Source organism: Nanorana parkeri, unplaced genomic scaffold, assembly GCF_000935625.1.
Source record: "Nanorana parkeri isolate BGI_ZX_2015 unplaced genomic scaffold, ASM93562v1 scaffold5, whole genome shotgun sequence".
Taxonomy (NCBI): Eukaryota; Metazoa; Chordata; class Amphibia; order Anura; family Dicroglossidae; genus Nanorana; species Nanorana parkeri.
The window spans coordinates 5,095,352-5,117,762 of record NW_017306273.1 but is presented as its reverse complement, the minus strand read 5'-3'; the positions used below and the strand labels follow the sequence as shown (position 1 = coordinate 5,117,762).

General features: G+C 43.4%; 1 protein-coding gene across 1 annotated transcript in view; it reads right to left on the bottom strand.

The window, feature by feature from the left end:
- Window positions 1–22,109, bottom strand: part of PDE9A (phosphodiesterase 9A) — a 28,568-nt gene extending 6,459 nt beyond the window's left edge. The window contains exons 1-13 of the mRNA XM_018576841.1: window positions 22,019–22,109; window positions 15,562–15,639; window positions 12,376–12,430; window positions 11,108–11,178; window positions 10,263–10,347; window positions 7,787–7,868; window positions 5,118–5,192; window positions 3,759–3,845; window positions 3,047–3,151; window positions 2,649–2,731; window positions 2,387–2,543; window positions 1,403–1,516; window positions 368–472 (exon numbers count right to left, since the gene is read on the bottom strand). Of these exons, the coding sequence (XP_018432343.1) occupies window positions 368–472; window positions 1,403–1,516; window positions 2,387–2,543; window positions 2,649–2,731; window positions 3,047–3,151; window positions 3,759–3,845; window positions 5,118–5,192; window positions 7,787–7,868; window positions 10,263–10,347; window positions 11,108–11,178; window positions 12,376–12,430; window positions 15,562–15,639; window positions 22,019–22,109 (1,188 nt within the window). The remainder of the gene's footprint in view (window positions 1–367; window positions 473–1,402; window positions 1,517–2,386; window positions 2,544–2,648; window positions 2,732–3,046; window positions 3,152–3,758; window positions 3,846–5,117; window positions 5,193–7,786; window positions 7,869–10,262; window positions 10,348–11,107; window positions 11,179–12,375; window positions 12,431–15,561; window positions 15,640–22,018) is intronic.
- Window positions 22,110–22,411: the final 302 nt, after the last annotated feature.

Here is a 22,411-nt window from a genome sequence, read left to right as displayed (position 1 = left end):
TCAGGATCACAACCACGGAAGCTAGGCTCTGTTTAAATAAAGAGCTTCTGTAGCTCTCCAGAACCAGCACATAACTGGACCAGCATGAAGAACCTGGAAATAGCCACTGTATTGTGTGGCAGTTTACTAAGCCTTTGGGGACTCCATGTTTTTTTTTTTATAACCATGTCAGAAATGACTTCCACGTTTCTATCCTCACATGTTCTCTTCAAGGAGAGAGGTGACTGTATGTAGTAAGAGGCAGAGATATTGCATATGAGTAAGACAGAGTAGTGATGTGACATCCAGCTACACCAATATAAACCCGTCTCTGGTGCATGCAGAGTCCTCTGTGCAGCTTCTGTATTCTATGGATGATTGGACTGACCTGCATGAAGTACTCCTCCAGCAGACAGTCCACCCAGGGCTCGGCCACCTCCGATGGACGCACCTCATTAGAGATATCGCAGCATTTTATCAGCATCATCTGCAGCTGTGGGAGAGAAAGGAGTCACAACTAATGTTGGAGGGTCTTTAGGATTAAACAGCTACAACCTAAAGCTGAAGTTTAATGTATTAATATTTTGCCTTCCCTGGTTCCCCCCTCCCCCTTATCAATATGCTAATCACATTTTTAGGTAAATGCTTTCATAAAATACCTTTTTTTTCGACCCAGTGATGTGATCACTGGTCATCTTTGCTTCTCTGTGCAATGACAGACAGATCATAGCTGGCGGGAGGGTCCAGCAGTTTTAGCATGCAAGGACTGTACCCATATAACTAATGGAGGAATCTCCCCATCACCCATAATCATGCTTTGACCAGATCTCCAGGTGTAGATTGAAGCACCCAGGAGCTGTTTTCTGAGTCCAATATTATATTTTGATAAGTGCCTAAACCCTGACAAATGGAGATCATTTGGCCCCTGAAACACGTCTCTGCCACTATCGTCTTGTTGTTGTTAAAGAGGAACTACATAAATACTTTTTGGACTCTAAGAACGTCTGTTCGGTTCTTCTTTTGGTTCATATAGGCATGGACTTGTCAACTCGGTTGATCCTGGCTCCGAGGGAGATCCCCGCTCTGTGGAGAGCTGCCAAACATAAGGCATGTGTCTTCATTAAGGACTATATTCTTCTTACCATTTTGGGGATTGTCTTCCAGCCCCTGGATTCCACTTTCCCCTAAACATATGAATATGACAGAGGGCCATTGTTATGAGTTTGAGGAATTGCTGTCATTGCCCATGAGAACCAGACCATCTCTACCACTGGAGAGTGGGATAATTCAAGTATCCCATCCCTATGGGCAACACACACAACCCAATCTTTGCCTTGATAACACCCCCCCCCCCCCAGTGGGTAGTTGTGGATCTTGCCCTAGTCTGTATTCGCCATGTAGGTTCTAGACGTCCCACACTCACAGTTTTCACGTGTTCCTCGTTGGAGAAGTCAAATTTGGGCACAGTCTGTTTAAAGGCCTCCAGAATTTCTCCGTGTTTTGCCATGTCTGTCGCTAGAATCAGACGGATGATTGCCTATCAGGAGGAGAATAGTTGAGAAATTCAAAGGTTATGAGAGTAATAATAAAAGTACGCTTTGATCTGCATTCACACCAGATAAGTACATCACACAACCTCATACCAACATTTGGGTGAGCTTGTCTATTCTAAGACTATTGCCCCAGCCCTTAAAGGGTATCTGCACTCCAAAACTAATATAAAGAAATTAAAAAATAAATACATCTGTATTTCTATACTGAATTTCCATAAATTCCATACCACTCATAAAAACCATATTCATCTAGAAGATTGTAAACTTACGTATTGAAGATGCCCCCAGGATGGACTTCCTCAATGCACTGACACCATTTCACTCAGCCCTGTGAATATCCCTAGTGGTAGCTTCCTTCCTAGTGGTACCGGTCTCAAAGAGCCTGCCTTCTAAACTACAATTCAACGTCTACTCTGAACATTGTAACATCATCATTGCGTGCTGGAAACAATGCATGGTGCGATATGTAGTCTTGAGAAATGGATATTACATTACATCATGCAGCAGGGGAAGTGGCGCAAAGCACACTGGGAATCCAGGAAGTTGCTGAAAGTGATGGGAAGACGGAAGGCAGTGCTCACTACATAAAAAGATATTTCTCTGGATACAAGTAAACAAGGTGACCTAAGCAGGTAAGACACCCGTCAGAAGGGGAGGAGTGCAGAGGCTTTATCTGTAGCTAATTGGTCCAACTCTCAGCTGAGAGCCAACCAAAGAGGAAGCTATGAAACTACTCATGTCAGGCAACATATATAAGACAATATTAGCTAATGGACAAATAGTAGAGTACGATCATTATAGATCCTTGTCATGAAGTACACAGGGCCCCATCAGGCTCCTGCAATTTACATCACCTGTCGGATCTGTTTGAAGAGATCGGGGGTCACATTGGAGAAGATGTTATTTTCCGGCTGTGCCAGGATTTGGAACGCCACGGCACAGTGATGGTTCTCCAGGGGAGAGATATCATTGTAGCGGATCGCCAGCTCCGTGTGGGCGTTGATCTGGTATCTTGTGTGGGTGAGATTTAAGAAGGCAAATATGAATTTATTCTGAATATCGGGCATGTGTCCATATTTCTATAACCTCAGATGGAGTGGAAGATCTACAACTTACGTGTTGTTGTACCCGGGGTGGTCAAGATCATGGCAAACGGCAGCCGTAATGAGGACTCCCAACTGTAACAGTGACATGTGCTCCTGAATGAATGAAGAGGGGAAATTGTTATTATGTATAAAAGTTTAAATGAGAGAGAGAGGGTGGGGGAGAGAGAGAGAGAGGAGAGTGAGCGAGAGAGAAGAGAGAGAGAGGAGAGCAAGAGAGGAGAGAGAGAGCGAGAGTGAGGGAGGAGAGAGAGAGGAGATAGAGAAAGAGAGAGAGTGGAGAGAGAGAGAGGGTGGGGGGAGAGTGAGAGAGGGTGGGGGGAGAGAGAGATTATATACATATACAGTATATTAGCTGTGGTATGCAATCCTTATATAATACAAAAAAGAGGAGGAAGGTGTCTACTGAACCTTTAGCTGGCAGAGGTGAATCATTCCATACATCATCTGGGTCACACAGAAGCAATGGCGGAAGTTGTGGAATGGATTGTTTCTGTAATTCTCCTGGATACACAACTGAAGCAGATCAGCCAAAACAAAAAAGAAAACATAAGTACTGACATATATTGCATGACATATCCCACCGTTCTTAAAGTGACTCAGTCATGAGAATATTATGGGGGCTGCCATTGCTTGTCCTCTTTTGAAAACCTAGTTGCCTGGCTGGATTTGGCTTCAATGCTTTAAATCATTGACCCGGAACAAGCATGCTGTAACTGAGTGTCGGGATTGGTTATCTCTATACTTGTTTCGGTCAAAACCTCGGAAAGCGTAAGCATGGCAGCCAAGGAATTAACACTCTCAAAGGGACAGGTCAACAGTGGCAGTCTTCATAGTTTCTCATGATGGAGTCACTTAAACAAAGTACATAGAAGCCATTTACTAAAAATAAAATGATCGGTCTCAGCATGCTTTGCAATCGGAGTGTCATGGGTGCACCATATATTGATTCATTGACAAATAACAGTTTTATACAAAGAAAATTGTAAGCTTTCAAAAGTGAAAAATAAATTTCACTTAATACCATTTTATCTTCCCTGTAGGTGATCCTAACAAAAGCGGTAACTAATTGCAAATGATAGATAACACCATGAAATGAAGGGAAACCCTCTGGGGTACATACCAGCCAGCGTTTCAGAGTCATGGGGTTCATGTTAAACTCTTGGACCAGTCCAAGCTCATGATACATAAACTCCAGGCAGCTCAACATCTGTGTGGAGAAATCAGAGGGATTCACATGCAGGAATATGGGTTAATTCATAACAATTGCCTAGGCATATAAGATCATGTAACCAGCGGCTGTGGGAATTAATTCGGCACAGTGTTTTATGCAGCACGTGAAAGTATTAAAAGGCTATAATTATAGTTGATTATAATGAAGGGGCAAGGCAGTCAAGATGGAATGGGTCAGGATCGGATGGGTAAGGATGGAATGGATTTGGATGGGATGGGTCAGGATAGGATGGGTTAAGATGCAATGTGTCAAGATGGGATGGGTCGGGATGGGATGGGTCAGGGTGGAATAGATTAGGATGGGATGGGTCAGAATGGGATGGGTCAGGATTGGTGATTTAGGATGGAATATGTCAGGATGGGATGGGTCAGGATGGGATGGATCAGGATGGGATGGGTCAGAATGGGATGGGTCAGAATGGGATGGGTCAGAATGGGATGGGTCAGAATGGAATGGGTCAGGATGGAATGGGTCAGGATGGGATGGGTCAGGATGGGATGGGTCAGGATGGAATGGATTAGGAAGGGAAGGGTCAGGATAGGTCAGGATGGGATGGGCCAGGATAGAATGGAATGGGTCAGGATGGGATGGGTTAGGATGGAATGGGTCAGGATGGGATGGGTCAGGATAGGATGGGTCCAGATGCAATGGGTCATGATGGGATGGGTTAGGATGGAATGGGTCAGAATGGAATGGGTTAGGATGGGATAGGTCAAGATGGGATGGGTACGGGTGAGGGGAGGGTGATTAGTAGGGTTGTTCTCTATATTTCAGTTTTAAATGAATATTTCATACCACCAACCATTTTATTTATGTCTGTTCTTTAAAAATGATGGACCTTATGGCTGAAAGTGTAGGATTAAAAACCAATCTAGTCATCTATTAGTAACCAGATTCTGCCTTTCATCTCTCAAAGTGCGCTAGAAACACGGAAGACTCTGGTTGTTTGCTGCAGCCAAGTTCTTCATTCAGAATGCCAGTCAGAATGCATTGATAATTCCACCTTCTTATGTCTCTGTGCGTTAATTAACACCTCTGTGGCCACTGCCTCGTATAAGTGAAATAATAAACTCCATGGGGAAAGAGTGTACTTTATGCTAAATACTAAATAGCTTTATCTTAAGACAAAGCACAATTGGTCTTAGCATTACCAGCACAGCCAAAGAATGATAGAAGGATATAGGTGTGGTGCGTTCAATCTATATAGTTTGGAGTTGTACCTTTAAACTGTACGTATAACAAACACACCTCATTGTATTCCCAGTGCCAGACATCAAAGGTGGGTTTCTTCAGGGCATCAATGGTCTCCGATGACAGCGTGTACTGTGGAATCAAGTGAAAGGTATGACACTGAACTGTTCCCTATAAAAGGTAAATTCACAGGGAGGAAGATCGCAAGCTCTGTGGTCAACATGGGAGGCTCTATTACATATAATATTGTCACAATGATCATGTACTGGCTGATAGCTATAAAAGATGATGTCATGATTGAAGCCCAACTCCAGCCCAATTTTCTTTGCTTGTTTAGAAAAGAATTGGGTAGAGTTGGAACCTATGCCAGGTTCTCGTTGCTTCCTGTGTCCCAGTTTGGAAGATCTCCTCATATCTGTCAATTGAATGGGTGCCAGGTAAACCAACTTTGTTTGCCTGAGGAAGGAACCGAATTGGGTTTCCGAAACGTTTCCACACATTGTGAGACCACTTTAGGGCCTGATCTAGAAAGGATTGTCACCAGCACACCAAAAGTTTTGAAGCAAAAAGTCCTTTATTGACAAATCGCCATCCAATACATTGGATGGCGATTTGTCAATAAAGGACTTTTTGCTTCAAAACCTTTGGTGTGCTGGTGACAATCCTTTCTGGGATCTGCATTGTTCACGGGGCCATCTGTGGTCACTACAAGCACCCACCTGCTTGGCAGGTTTACTACTATTCCGGTAAGGAGTGCAGCTGGTTTTTGACTACACACTTTAGGGCCTGTTCACACCATATGCAGTTGTGATGCAGTCCGTTTATTTCAACTGCGCGGTTAAAATACATCTCAATGCTTTCCTATGGGCTTTCTTGTGCCTAATTCACACCATTCAACTGCAGTCAGAAAAAGTACTGCTTGTCCTACTTTAACTGCATCAAAACGCATCAAACGTGGTGCAAACGCATTGCAAACGCAACGGAACACATAAGAAAAAAAAATTGCTAAAGTCAAAACTAGCACCATGCCAGCCAACAAAGAAAGCATGACTGAGCTCCCAAACGAACAAAACAAACATAGGAAATGCTCTGACAGGAAAAGGAAGTGACCTACATGCCTAATTAGCATTTTTTAGTGCAGTTACAAAACGCATTGGAAACGCATTGCAAACTCATCAAAACGCATTGCAACTACGCAGACGCACGCAGTTGTGATGCAGTTTCTGGTGTGAACTAACCCTTAAGGATGTCAATAAAGATTTGACATTTGGAAATTCGGAGTGCCAGTGACTTCTTCACTTGTATAGGTAAAACAACTGAGACACAGACAACAACAACAACCAGGGTAAGGATCGCTGCTCTGTCGGGGTGTAGATGTACATAACTGCCTTTAGTAGAATGTGATCATGGTGTGTTCAATGTTATCACCACATCCATTGGTTATTTGGGTGGGTTCAACACATTTCTACTTTATTTCTTATTTTTCTTGTACTGTTAGCAATATTGTCATATACACGGCCTGGGCAAAAAAATTGTCACACACTCTAATATTCCGTTGGACCGCCTTTAGCTTTGATTACGGAACGCATTCCCTGTGGCATTGTTTCGATAAGCTTTTGCAATGTTACAGCATTTATTTCCACCCAGAGTTGCATTAATTGTTCACCAGGATCTTGTAGTGATGATGGGAGAGTCAGACCTCTGTGTAAAGTCTTCTCCAGCACATCCCAAAGACTCTCAATGGGGTTAAGATCAGGACTCTGTGGTGGCCAATCCATGTGTGACAATGATGCCTCATGCTCCCTGAACCACTCTTTCACAATCTGAGCCCGATGAGTCCCGGCATTGTCATCTTGGAATATGCCCAATGTGCCATCAGGGAAGAACAAATCCATTGATGGGAAAACCTGGTCATTCAGTATATTCAGGTAGGCAGCTGACCTCATTTTCTGGGGACATAACGTTGCTGAACCTAGACCTGGCCAACTGAAGCAACCCCAGATCATTTCACTAAATCCAGGTGGTGACTTTTTTTTTTTTTGGCCAGGCAATGTAAGTAAAAAAAATAAATGCGTGTGTAAACCCTAAAAATGAACCCTTATTTGCTCCCATTCCATTGAAAGTGTTTTGTTGTATCTGTTCGACAGGAGCAACACAATACCGTCTGATCCTGCCAGAAATCCAGTACTGTTCTGTGCCCTGTGCACTCTGCAGTGTTATCTCAAACAATGTTATCAGGAAGTGTGCTGTGGTTATGTTGTCCTGTCCTAGGGTTCTGTAGTCCTGTCCTAGGGTGAAATTGCTGCTCCTCCATAGATACAGTACAGTAAGTAAGCATTGTCATTAAAGAGACAAAGAGAAGAGGGGGTGTTCTGCAGCCCTGTCCTAGGGTGACAACACTGATCCTCTGTAGATACAGTAGAGTAAGTGAGTGTTGTCACCGTACAAACTGGAAGTGTGTTGAGGTTATGGAGATAAACAGATAAAAAGAAGAGGGGGGCTGTTCTGTGGTGAGTGTGTTACTGGCAGGATTACTAGGTGCAAACTAATGCAGCCACCACATCTAAGAACTGGAAATCTGCAATTACATTGCTGCTTATTAGGTTTATCTATCATTGTATATTCCAAAATTCCTGTCTGGTCAAAGACATAACATTTCTCAGACTGGCTCATCTTCCAAACCTAACGGGTATATTTACACGCTGTGCATGAAGCTGTAAACTTACCTTGGGGTAGTTGGGGACATCTTTACGCGGGTTCACTCGGATGAATTCCTCAGACTGGTAACATCTACATGGGGAGTTAAGTCTGTTGGGACAATACAAACACCCATAGCGGAATAACCATATCATTCGGCCATATGTGAATCAGGCATTTCCTGGGGTCAGATAACATTCATAGTAAATGTATGTAGGAGGTATGCATTTTTCTGGGATCTGGGAGAGGCGGTTTCTACAGTCAAGGTCAGTAATGATTGCCTTCTACAACCATTTATAGGTTTAAGGTGATGATATTGAGAGAAGAGTGGAGCCAGCATATAAGATCCACCCAGTCTTCCTACCTTACGAGAACTGGAGGGGATCATCAGCCTGGGGTCCAGTGTGGGTTGCTGTGCTGTGATGGAGCTCCATCCATATGTGCATTCCTTGCGTGCCCTGTAGAGGTGCCGGGAACCAGAATGCAACGTCACTCCAGTTCAGGCACCTCTACAGGACACGCGAAGGAGCTGTAAGCAATGCACATATGGTGAAGCTCCCTCGCGGCCATAACCCTAGCCCACCCCACTTAAAGCTGATACTTGCTGTGGGCAGCATATTTTGAATCGCTGCTCAGTGCGTGAACTGACAGTGCTGTGCTAGGGGAAGACTGAGGAGCCTCTTACCTAGCGCAGTAAAAGGCACGCAGCGACCCACTGAACACGGGGTTGCGACCCACTTATGAGTCACGACCCACCAGTTGAGAACCACGGTTCTAGAGTGTCTGGGAGTGCCCAAAATGCAAAATGATGCCACATTATGCAAACACTGTCTGTGTTACTATGGTTGTGATCTCAATCTCACCCAACTGGTGTCTCACTACTGGCCCATTGCTATGATTGGCAGCCCGACTGATCAGTTATGAGGCAGTGAGCGTATGGCAGAGACCACAACCATATTGGCTCAGGCACTCTTGGGGCCCCTAGGGTGCTCTAGAAGGAAAGTGAGGATGATATGCTGGTACCTGGATGTACCTGTCCTGCATTGCAAATGGCACTTTCCAAAAAATGTCTACCTCTGCAGGTTTGCTGTAAACATATTGAACAAATGTAAAATTGATAGAGCTTTAATGTATCCTTCTCGGCCTGTTATATTTATTTTATTTGTCATCATATTACTGATCCATTCTGGACGTTACAGGCCTCACTTTCACCATCACTCATACTAATACTAATAGCCAACATACCACAGAATTCAGCTACTGGACAGAGCTATAAGATGAGACGGATTATGGAAAAGTGAAGATATGCAGTGGCATATTAGAGTAAACCGGAGAAAAACTTTAGCAAATTATGAAAAAATACATAAACAGAGTTATATGCTGAAGTCCTATGCATATCTTCACTCTTCCTGAAAAAGCCTGGCCTCTCCCCTGGTCCTTTCACACAATGGGGGTCCCCATAGGCCAACAAAGAGTTAGGAGGTGTCTGGTAGAATTTTCACATAAACAGTAAAGATCTGTCTATAACCTGGTCTCACAGTATCACCCTAACCGTCCCCTCCGCTCTTCCAAAGACCTCCTGCTTTCCAGTTCCCTCGTCAACTCCTCCCATGCTCGCCTCCAGGATTTCTCTAGAGTCTCTCCCATCCTCTGGAACTCTTTCCACCAACCTGTCTGTCTATCTCTCACTCTGACTGCCTTTAGGCAATCCCTTAAGACTCATCTCTTCAGGGAAGCCTATCCCACCTCAACCTAACCGCTCAACCATCACGTTCTCATACAATTCATCCCCACACAGCTCCCTCCTCATGTATCACTTGCCCCTCCCTTTTAGATTGTAAGCCCTCAGGGGCAGGGCCCTCCTTACCATCTTGTTTTGATTTGTATTGTGATTGTAATGTCTTCCTTATATTGTAAAGTGCTGCGCAAACTGTTGGCGACATATAGATCCTGTATAATAATAATAATTTCATCTGCCTATCTTAGAAACTGCTGACCATTTTGACACCAGTTTTTCATTGAAGATAACGTCTGCCTAAGCATTTGTTTATTATACTGTATGCTCTGGTCTGTAACCCCCTTCTGCTCCTTCCAGGCTATTAAAGCCAGACAACAACAACATTAGTGGTGGGAAGGCGTTGGTAGTAGGCCAAAGTGCTACGATCCAAGTTATGGTCACCACTTGCATAATTACAGCACCTGGGACTATGTGTGCATGCGCATGGAAGTGTCTGGGGACTGGTTTACCTAACGGTAAATTGCCCAAAAGACCATGAAAAAAAAACCTACAGGCTTTCTACAAGTACCATACCATGTAAAAGTAAAGAGGGTAAGCAGATGGCTGAAGGAAAGTGACATCTCTGGACATTAAGGTAAGGCCTACAAAGGTTCAATTACATGAACTGCTTTGGGTGGTTTCTTCTTCTAGTTGGCATGTCAGATCACATGCTCTTGTCTTTCTATTTTCCTGTATCAGATATTTCATAAGAAAAGACTTCCCCTCACCTGTGGTTCTTCTTGTCTAGTTCATCCCGGAGCTTCCTCAGCTCGTTCTTACACTTGTCAATGCCGAGAACCTTCTGACCTTCAACTGCAGAGACAAGGGAATGAATGAAAAGAGTTTCTGTAAGTTTATCTGATGTTCACTTTGATTAGACCAGAGAAGATACCTTTAGGTCATTACTTATTGCTCATATGTGTCACAAGATCATCCGCTGTATCAAGAAGTGTCATGAAAGGAAATTCCCCATGATGACATATCCATTCCCAAACAGAACCAAATCTACAGCACTGTGATGTACACATTTATAATCTAATGATCTTTTGTTGAACTTTATTTATCTCTATACAAGTCAAAGGGAATGCAAAAGGAGCTTGATGCAGCTTAGAAGGAGGACAACTGTAGGCCAATTCTAGGTCGAATGCACCCATGAAGGATCTTGGCTGGAACCCAGAAGCATTTTAAACTGATCTCAAATGCAAGCTAAATGCACCTGAATGCGCCCATTGACATGAGCTTCAACTTTATCACCAGGATAGGGTTGCCACCTTTTCTTCAAGCGAAACCCGAAAACTCAGGCGACGCGCAGACATTTTTTTGGGAGAATAAGTCGTAGCTTATTCACATGTAAATAGCGCCGCCCATTCATATGTAAATATCACAGTTGAGACTGTTTTCAGTGGGGGGCCAGTAGCCCCTACCTTAATTTTGGTTTCCCCTGTCTGCCTGACATCTTGTGTCCGGGTTTCTGATGCCATGAAACCCGAACACAGCATTCAAAACCTGGACTGTCCGGGTGAATCCTGGACAGGTGGCAACCCTACACCAGGATAATGCATGATCATCTCACCTTCCACCCTTTGTTCTAAGACTGTGAGCCGCTCACCGACCTCCCTCTTCAGCTCGCTAATCCGGAAAGTTCTGGAAAAGAAAGGAAACACGGTCACTGGATTGTCACCACATATTATGGGAATAATATCATTATATTATAATATCTTAAACATCTGGATAGTACTGGTTTATATCATCAAGATGTGTGGGTTAGACATGTGTGATTTGTTTCGTTCCCAATCAAAATTCGGACAAATTTTCAGAAATTCGGACATTCGGGCACATCTGAATTTCCCAATCCCAATGCATCCGAATGTGTCCGAATGTGTCCGAATCTGAAATTCTGTTTCTGAATTTAGTAACCTGTCCGAATTTCGTTCAAAAACCAAACTGAATCGGACACGTGACTTTTCTGGCCAATCAGATGTGTTTAGGTTTAATGCATCGGAATGGGTCTGAACACGGATTTTCGTTACGGCAACATGGGAGCCATATACAGTATATACATACAAGACTAAAGCTGAGGCTCCTAGACCCGAATGGCATTCGAGATCCGAATTGCATTGGGGAGTTCCTGAATGCCATTCGGGTCCGGGAGCCATATACATACAGTATATTACCAAAGCTGAGGCTCCCACACCCGAATGGCATTCAGGAGCTCCCCAATGCAATTCCGAAATTCGGATCCCGAATGCCATTCGGGTCTAGGAGATTCAGCTTTAGTTTTAATATCTGTATATGGTTTTATATAACGAATAAACGTTTGTAAACTCATCCGAAACTAAAGAAATTCGGATTTCGAAGCCAAAACCCGAACCAAATTGAATTTCGGATCCGAATCCCGAAATATCCTAAAAGAACTGGATTTTTCCGCAGCTTACATGTCTAGTGTGGGTAGCTTTCAAATATGTTTGCAAATGCATGCAGCTGAATGTATTCACATATTAGGAGCGGGTGTTAAATACATCCTATTTTCTCGGGGTGGCAGGGCTAAATGATAGAAAATGTGGATTATGCAACGAACTGCCCACCTGTCACATGTGCACCTTCCTTCCTAGTCATAAACTGATGCCAGTTTTTCTCCCTTGCTAAGTATCAAAGTGAGCGGCAAATAAATTCCTCCGTAGTTAAAAAAAAATTTCAAACCAGTAAAGTTTACTTTATGAAACAGATTCATTAACTGTGTCTAGGAAATGTCATCGCGTGTGTCTATGAATAATCAGATTCTAGCGCAGGATAGACCATGTGAGCTGACATCATTAGTTTTCTGCCTTTGTTGGTTTCTACCTTGAAAATTCCTCAGAAACTTGACTCAGAATATTCTGGAAAATGTCTTCTTTGTCTGAAAGAAAAAAGTGAATTGTTGATATAAACATAACATTGTTGTTTAAATATGAAATATCGCATATTATTTTTTTTTATTAGCCAGCAAATGCGGCTTTAGTCTCATTTTCACATGCCCCTCAGAGACTGCTCTGTGTGTTTTTAACATAATACAGTCTACAGCGATCAACAGCACCAAATGTGTCATCAGCAGTGGCTCATCCCTTATTAAAGGAGAACTATGGGGTCAGTGTTTTTCCCCATAGTTCTCCTTAGGGTAACGGGAGAACACAAACTAGCGTCCTCCCGTCACCCTAAGCTCAGTATACCGCGAGCTGTAGCTCAGACGCCGCAGCCGGGACGGATCCCGACAATTGATGAGTGATTTTCACTCACCTCATAGTTCTCCTTTAAATGAGAGTGAAGTTTCAGTCAGACAGAGGCAACCACAAGGCAGGCTGCTACTGTTTCAGTCAGACAGAGGCAACCACAAGGCAGGCTGCTACTGTTTCAGTCAGACAGAGGCAACCACAAGGCAGGCTGCTAAACTTATGGTATAGACAAAAACTGAAAACCATAAAAGTGTATCCAAACCCAAGAAAAAAATTGAATATATTGCAGCTTACCAGTCCTTAGATATGGTGGCAGCATTAGGTTTTTAAGGTTTTTTTTTTCTTCCTGTCCTAGGGTGACAACATATCTACAGAAAAGCTGTGTTGACACTCCAAGATATGGCTACAGCACCCCTACCCCTCTTCTTTTCTGCATGACATGGGAGGGGGGGTTGCATTCTGAAGTCCATACTGGAAACAATGTAACTAATGACAGTCAGCTGATGCAGGGAACACAGGAGGTTATCACTAAATTTCTAAGAGGATCGATGGGTAATTTGTGCACTTGTTGAACAAATATTTCAAAACCCTTTCAATGGTTTAACAAACCAAATGGTGTAACAGACCAAAAGGAACCAAATAAGAGAAGTTCATTGTTAGGGTTTTCATATACTGTAAAGTTAGGAGGCAACGCATTTGGAGGAACATTATTTGTTCACCTGCAGCACTGGGTTCCTGGCACCAAAAACCAAAATACTGACATTATCTGTGCTGTTCTCTCCATTCAGTGTAGGAAGACCTGTACATATTATTTAAACCTTACCTGGTTTCTGATTTACAGCTTGGGGGATAATTCGATAAGGAGAGCTGAAGATAGAAAATGATTAGACATCACACAGGTGTTCAGTGAGGAACAAATCAGTCGATATACAATATTTACAAAATGGTTCATGAAAAATTAGGTTTTAAAAGCATTCCTGATCTGTGACTCCCCCAACACAATTTTCAATGGCTCTTTAGCCATCACCTATAATGGAACTTCAGTTTAAAAAACGATGCACAACAATACTCACCTCCACCATCAGTCCGGAGCTGTCCCACGCAGTAATTCCTTGTCACAACTAGATGCCACCAGTCATTCAAGTTGTATGACAGCCAGCGTAACCTAACCCACTTCCTGTAAGCCCAGGCTGTCATGGACTCAACCCTCCCCCCAGCAATTGAGGGTTCACTGTTCTACTGCACTAGACACACATCAAGTCCTGGGCACTGTTCAATCCTGAAGGAAGGACCACCCACACCTGCTGTCAGAGGAAAAGACAAAAGAACATGGCACCATTGGAGCTGCTGGTTGACTAGGGATATATATATACACATAGCATCCCCCAATAAAAAACCCTTTAAGATCAAATGGAAGTAGGACCATGTTCACACCAAATGCCAGCTTTGTCGCAAGACCCTAACCACAGTCATCTAACCTGCACAGGACTTGCATGGTCCACACCAGGCTTCATTGAATTCATAGCAGTCCCCTTGCAACATGCTTCAGATGTTGCCCTGATGGTGGCAGTAAATCACATATCTGGTGGACCATAAAACTGTATGGTCCCATTCCATCAGGATAAGATTACCAGACTTCTCCCACAATACTCTCTAAAACCATCCCAGAAGGCCTTGTGGTTCCACTAGGAGTTGGCAAACCCCCAAGGATGGGGTTCCTGGCTCACAGGCTGGTTCAGCACACTGCAATGGCCAGATCCATACAGCATATAAAAGGAACAACCACCTTATCTTTTCAAATAATGACCCCACCCCCCTGCTCAGCTTCAGCTGTCTGGCCAAGTATGGACCATCTTGGCATGAATAGGGACATGGTGTGCAAGTGGACTAGCCACTAGGCACTGTGTATTCCTAGTCTAGGCCACACAGTGTAAAACTCTGGCAGGGATGAAGGTACGTATAATAATGAGGGGGCAACGCTGAGGTGGGCGGGGTATATTTAAAGGACAATTCACCAAAATGGGTTTACAAGACCTCTTACACCGATTTTGTGTACATCTGTGCACAATTTTCTTGCCGTCTACACGGGGCCTATGGCAAATGTCTGAGTTCTATGTGCTCTTTCCCACAATAAAACCTTTTAAAACTAAAATAATTCTTGAATGTCCTAGTAAAGTATTGAGGAGGAGTCAGATGGGAAGGTATTTCACATATTAAAATATTTAACAGCATGACGCTAAGTCTGCTAGTAATCACATGGGAGACATCTTGCTGTCTCGTTTTTGCTTATCATGGCAGCTCATATAAACTCAATAGGCCAGTGGTGGCGAACCTTGGCACTCCAGCTGTTTTGGAACTACAAGTCCCATGAGGCATTGCAAGGCTCTGACAGCCACATACATAACTCCCAGATGCAGGTGCATGTTGGGATTTGTAGTTTTGGAACAGCTGGAATGCCAAGGTTCACCACCACTCCAATAGGCCATACAGTAAAGTCACATAATATCCAATATCTTAATTTCTGCACAAAGAGTGTGCGCCTAACATAAAAAGCTGTAAATGGTGTTATTTAAAAACAGCTCAGCTGCATGCTCTGCCCAAAGTTTCAATCATAGACAGAAAGTCTAAAGGCAAGCAGCATCTGCCCTACTGTCTCTTGAGAGAACCCATAGTGTTCTGGAAATCCTTTGTCACATACTAAAAGAAAGATTGTATAACTATAGTAACAAAGTAGATACAAAACATCAGTTTAAAAAAATGTATAAATAAATAAAATGGCCCCAAAGTATTACAGTTTACTTTCAAGGTAAGAACGTACCTCTTATTATTGGCAGGAACGGTGGTGTCCGTGGCAATGACTGATCCTCGATGGTCCACAAGGATGATGGGTGTTTGCCTTTAGGTATAGAAAATTAGGCGATGGACATGTATTTTCTATATGTTTTTCTTTAACCAGCAACATAAGGCAACAAGTCAACTCATCCCTTGCATCCCTTGTCACATGACTCTCACTTATACAACCTTTTGGGTAGGTTTGTTGTGGTGTGCTGCAGTGCAGGCGGCACCTAGTGTAGTGTGCATTGGGGTGGCATTCCAACTGTTTCATCCTGCACTACTGCAACCCATAAGTATGAAGCCAGTCTACGTGTATTCCAAAGCGATCACCTACATTTATACTTTCTTATTACTATTTATATCTAACACGGTAAATCACTGCAACTTGTAACATACTATACATTATACACATATCACGTGTACATTTTATTACCAAGGAAGTCCGGCAGAAGAACAAAGAAGACGTTTTATCACATTGGAACTGCTCTGCTGACTGAAAATGACCTGTGAAATGTCAAATGGTATAGTTTTAGATTAATATGAGTTAAGGCAGGACAAGCCACAGACACAACAGGCAGAACAGGGGCTTAATGGTTATCAATCTTGCCTTGCAACATAACAGGAGGGTGGTTGGTCATCTCCACTGTGTATGTTAAAGCATATCTAAACCCATCAGAAGTTATATATTGCAGCTTACCAGAACTTAGATGTAGTGGATGCATTTGTTTTCTTTTTTTTTTACCTGGTCCCATTTGTCGCCTTATTTTTACCTGGTCTCATTCCAAATGACACTTCCTGTCCCAGGGTGCTTATGCTCAGTCACTGTCCTGTATCTGTGGAGAGAGCCGTGGTGGTCGCCGTAGGCTGTTCTCCGGATTTGGACCACATACCTGTCTTTCTCTTGCTATCTGCATTGCATGGATGGCAGGGGAATTTGTTTATAGAAGATAGCTTGGAAGGAAGATAATGTTTTTTGTACAAGATCTGTAGGAATTTTCAGAACTTTCTGAAGTGTTCATAGACTGAAACTTAACGCAGCCACCACATCTAAGAACTGGTAAGCTGCAGTATGGTACATTCTCATTCTTGGGTTTAGATATCCTTTAAGCCATCAATTCTGAACCAGGGTTCCATGAAACCCTATGTAGGTGTCCTCCAGAGGTTGCCAGGGGTTCTTTGAGCTGTGGCTAATTGACCTCCCAGCTGATGGCACCTGCATAGTTTCAGGTCCAATGCCAGTTGGCAGAGACAGCAGCATAACACCACAGATATTTTTAACTATATGTAAGGGTGTCTTTCTGACCACCAATGTAAAGGGGGCACTTCTCCCATGACCGCCAATGTAAGGGGCATTCTTCTCACTGACCACCAATGTAAAGGTGGCACTTCTCCCATGACCACCAATGTAAGGGTCATTCTTCTCACTGACCACCAATGTAAAGGGGGCACTTCTTCCATGACCACCAATGTAAGGGTCATTCTTCTCACTGACCACCAATGTAAAGGGGGCACTTCTTCCATGACCACCAATGTAAGGGTCATTCTTCTCACTGACCACCAATGTAAAGGGGGCACTTCTTCCATGACCACCAATGTAAGAGGCATTCTTCCCACCAACGTAAGTGGCATTCTTCCCACCAACCACCAATATTAGGAGCATTCATTCCACCGACCACCTATATAAGGAACATTCTTCTCCTTGACCAACAATGTGAGAGGCATTCTTCATACTGAATACCAATCTAAGGGGCATTTGTCGTACTAATCTCCAATGTAAGGAACATTCTTCCCACTGACTTTTAATGTAAAGAACACTCTTCCAATTGGCCACTCCTTTAGGGAGCAGTCTGACCATCGATGTAAGGGGCATTCTTACCACTAACCACCAATGTAAGGCGCATTATTCCTACTGACCACCAATAAAAGGGGCACCTTTCCCACTGACCACCAATATATCGGCCATTCTTCCAACTGACTTTTTTTAGCAAGGGTTCCCCGAGACCTGAAAATTAATTTGAAAGGACTAGGGCAGTGGTGGCGAACCTTGGCACTCCAGCTGTTTTGGAACTACAAGTCCCATGAGGCATTGCATGGCTCTGACAGCCACAGACATAACTCCCAGAGGCAGATGCATGTTGGGATTTGTAGTTTTGGCACAGCTGGAGTGCCAAGGTTCGCCACCACTGGACTAGGGCATTCATCTGGGGTAAACAGTTGGGAACGGCTTCTTTAAGCTGTTCATGTTTTCAACAGTACCACCATGACGTCCCACCATCAACACAAAAGTTTACTTTTGTACCCACCTTCTGCACCTTTCCATCCACCTCCACGTAGATTGTATTCTGCCTGTGTGCCGAAGCTGCCGATCCCATAGCTGGAACAAACCCTGGGATGTTCTCCTCAAATTTTCACTTACAGAGATCCCTCAAAGGAAGCCTCAGAATCTGATAAACTCCAGATAATGAACAGAAAACAGAAGAGGTGGTGACTTCACGCTTCCAGTCTGGCGTGTCTATTGAGGCTTTGATCATTCATCATTAGCAAGGCAGATGCACTTAAAAGGGACAGAGAGAAAAGGTGTCTATTTGCAGCCTGGTTCCTCCAATGCATCTGGTTGCCATGGCAGGGAGGGTGTTATAAGCCCTCTCAATACAGACACCTGGGACCTGGGCAACCTCAGCTTTCCACACAATCAGCATCTGCTTCAGGAACTGGAGATACAGGTCAGTTCCCTCTAGTGCACATCCGAAGGCATAATACATCTAACATGTTCTGTACAGTATAAAATGATCCCCATTGTCCAATGCAGGTGATTAAATAAAATCCATCACATAATAAATAAATAAATATGTAGGATAACACTGGTTGTCCTCTGGCTTCAATACTGACATCAGGAAAGAAAAGAAAGAGCGCACAGATCATGTACAATAAAGTGTTTAACGGGGTCTTTATTAATTAAAAACAAAAGTGGCAACGCACTTTCCCCAGTCACAACCGTGGATATTAGGCTAGAGGTGATCAGTCCAGTGGTGGCCCGCATGCCATGGCCAGTGGCAGAGCTGGGAAGATGTTCTTATGGCCGTCACTGCTACAGATGGGACCCGCTGAAGCTTTACATAAGCTGCAGCATCCACCATTTCTTTGGAGGCATCTCTATGAGGAAGGGGTTGCAGGCTGTGCCAGGATGGGAGTCCGGGGAGTAAAGGAAGCATGTTTCAAAGGATGCCCCTCATGGTCAAGCCTGGCTTCAATACCTTCTGATTAAAGTGAAACTATAACAGTTTTGGGTCCATTATGTTTCCTTTTTTTAGGTTTTTCAATTACAGTTTTCTTTCTTTTTTTACCATATGTATACAATCTGTGTTTTACAAATCAACATTTAATGGATGACAAAGGATTCCCACAAAGGGTTACTCAGTGGGTCTCAAGCTGTATGAGATCTTCAAAGGTTGCCTGGTGTTGGCATGCCCTTGAGTGTGGGATCTTCAAGGGTTGCTTCCAATATGGCACATCATCGATCCGATCTTACACATAAGAGGACAGGTTATGTGAAGACTGAAGATGACCAGTTTTTGGGTCAATTTTGTTTCCTTTTTTTAAGTTTTTCAATTACAGTTTTATATCTTTTTTTTATTATATGTGCACAATCTTACTTTTACAAATCAACATTTAAAAGATGACAAAGAGTTCCCACAATGGGTTAGTCAGTGGGTCTCAGCCCTTGAGTGTGGGATCTTCAAGGGTTGCTTCCAATATGGCACATTGTCGATGTAATCTTACACATAAGAGGACAGGTTAAGTGAAGATGACCAGTGAACCCCCCATACATGTTCCTCCAACAGGATATCATTATCTCTAAAGCCTATTAACAAGAATATTCAAAGCTGCAAACACAGATAAAATACAAATATCAGAGCTGTTATACCTGGCATTGGATTTGCATTTCTGTTCATCCAGTCCTGATATGTACATAGCTCTGCCACGGCACTGCCCTGTCTGGCAAGGCTGGAGACTTGATTTTTCTGTGCAGTAATTGAGTAACATTTACAGGTCTTGTCCTTCCCCCAGCCTGTGAATGGTCAAAGGAGAAACAGCAGACGGATGAGATTATCTCTCTGCTCTCTACTCATTTCAGCACGTCCCTAGCTAGCACATGAGCAATGCAGGATCTGATTGGCTCCTTGTGCTGCTTCTCCCTTTCTCAGTCTGCTGCCAGGGCAAATTTAAGTGTTTACACTACTTGTAACAATGTATTTATGTATATACAACTGCATTCATTTGTGTCTGTTATATAATCATGGAGTCCAGCTTTAACGGGAACCTATGCTTTGTTCAAAGCAATAGGTTCTCTCCAATGCAGACCACCAGTTTCTGCCTGTGTTTACAAATGTCTGACATAGATCTGCCCAGGCTGCTGTATCTCACTTTTGTGACTTGCTACAAATGCTTCTTCCTGCCTGCAGCAGACTGATTACTGGGGGAGGGGAGATTGAGGAAATGCTTCCTCCTGCCTGCAGCAGACTGACCATCTTTTTCATCATTATCTGATTTTTAATGCTAAAAGGCAGAGCTTTTGTGACCAATGATACTGTTACTGTATACTATGACATGTCAGAAATGTATTTATGCAGACAAGTTAATGAAATGTTCACAAGGCATTGTATCCCATGTGTTTCTTATTTTATTTAGTTAACCAACACCAGATAAAGCATTAGCCGTAGAGTGAGTGCATTGCTTTTAATTAGTTTGTCAACTCTTAAAGTGACATTAAACCCTCAGATTTTGTAACATAAAACAATACTGTAATGTGTGCCTTACTGTAATCCATGGTAGTTTCCCTTCTCTTTGCTGCTCTTCCTTTTAAATCTGTATCTGTCCTCATGCTTGGGGAGAACTTCTGTTTTGCAGCAGACTGCCTTGTCTCTGGAATGGATACACGGTGTCTGTGTGTAGGCTTGTAACCTGAGCCAGCACTACAGGAAGAGGCAGTCAGCTGCAAAGGGAAGTTCTCCCCCAGCATGAGAAGACATGAGGATTTAAAAGGAAGAGCAGCAAAGAGAAGGGAAACAACCATGGATTACAGTAAGGCCCACATTACAGTATTGGTTTATGTTAAAAAATCTGAGGGTTTAAATGTCACTTTAAGGCCTTGTTCACACCAAATCTGCAATAGTTTCTGCACACGCAGTGCAGTGTGTTATACCGCCTTCTTTGCCATGTTTTTAATGCGTTCAGGGACGTTTTAGTTTAAAATGGGCTTTGAGTGCATTCCAGGGCGTTTTTGATGCGTTCCAGAGCTGGTAAAATAGGGCTTGCTGCTGTTTTTTTTTATATGCTCTGGAACTGAACACTGCGGTGTGAACTAGAGCCCAAAATACCATTGGAATACATTGGACGCAGTTTTGATCCGTTCTGTAACAGGTCTACTCTGCTGAAACGCACTTGGTGTGAACAAACCCTAAGAACCCATTTGTTATTGTTCTCTTCTTCCTCGCAACCATCCATTTCCGTTCCTCAGCAGAAGCGGTTATGTGGCTATGTAAGTCACTCAGAAATACAGATTTACTGCTGCTATGTGAGAGCTCAGGAGCAGCCGCGATGTTTCCTCTGCAATTGGTTTCCATCTGTAAATCCGCCGGACAAAAGTAATTATTAAAAAATGGTTTCTGTGAATATTTTCTAACACGCACTTAAAAATGATTTGGATTTTGGTTGTCATAGGCAACACTTTTATTTTTTTATTTATAGCCTTGGGTTTATAAACAAGCCTCTGAGTTATAAATACATATTCTCCGGATGCAGGGCTTAGCAGAACGGTAATAGAAATAACCGCCTCTTCTCTCGAAAACCCATTTACAAATCTCGTTAGCCCATCCAGCAACGTGTATTAGGACAATTAGACAAGCTGTAACGAGATGTAAAGCTCATCACCTCAACCTCCCCGGGGACTTGAGGGGTCAGTCACTTCTAATGAGCCACGGCCGGGAATAGAACCTGCCAATAACAGAAAACGTGCAACTTCCCAGAAGATAATCACGGCTAGGGCCATTAGGAGCAGAGAATCACGGTGTGCACGGCGTGTTCTACTTCATAGAAGACACATTTGACCTTCTCGAGTGGCACGGATGGCCCTGGGGGCACTTCTGCTTTCTAAAACAACAACTAGATCCCAGACTGTTTTAATAAAATTAGACAATCTGTAGAAGGACCAGACAGGAGTTAAAGGTTTCTCCTGTAGTGGACACTGAGCATTTATTCTTATGTGTCCTTAGAGCTACAAAAGTTGTGGTTCCTTTCACAGGATAGTGACCAGGTTATATTTTCTAACTTCCTTGTAGACTGCGCCCCAGGAGCTTCAGATAGGCATAAGAATTCCAGTATGTTCTAACCATGGTGGTGGTTCCTTTCTCAAGGGGTGATGGTGACCAGGCTATCTTTACCAACTTCCTTGTAGACTGTGCCCCAGACCGTGGTCAGCTGGTGGTCCAGGAGCTCCAGATAGGCATAAGGATTCTGGTATGTTCCAGCCATGGTAGTGGTTCCTTTCTCAAGGGGTGAGAGTGACCAGGTTATCTTTTGTAACTTCATTGTATACTGTGCCCCAGACCGTGGTCCATGAGCTCCAGATATTATGCCTATGTTCCAGCCATGGTGGTGGTTCCTTTCTCAGGGGTTGATAGTGACCAGGCTATCTTTCCTAACTTCCTTGTAGATTCTGGTCAGCTGGTGATCCAGAGAACTCCAGATCTGCATAAGAATTCTGGTATGTTCCAGCCTTGGTGGTGGTTCCTTTATGAAGGGGTGACAGTGACTAGGCTATATTTCTATCTTCC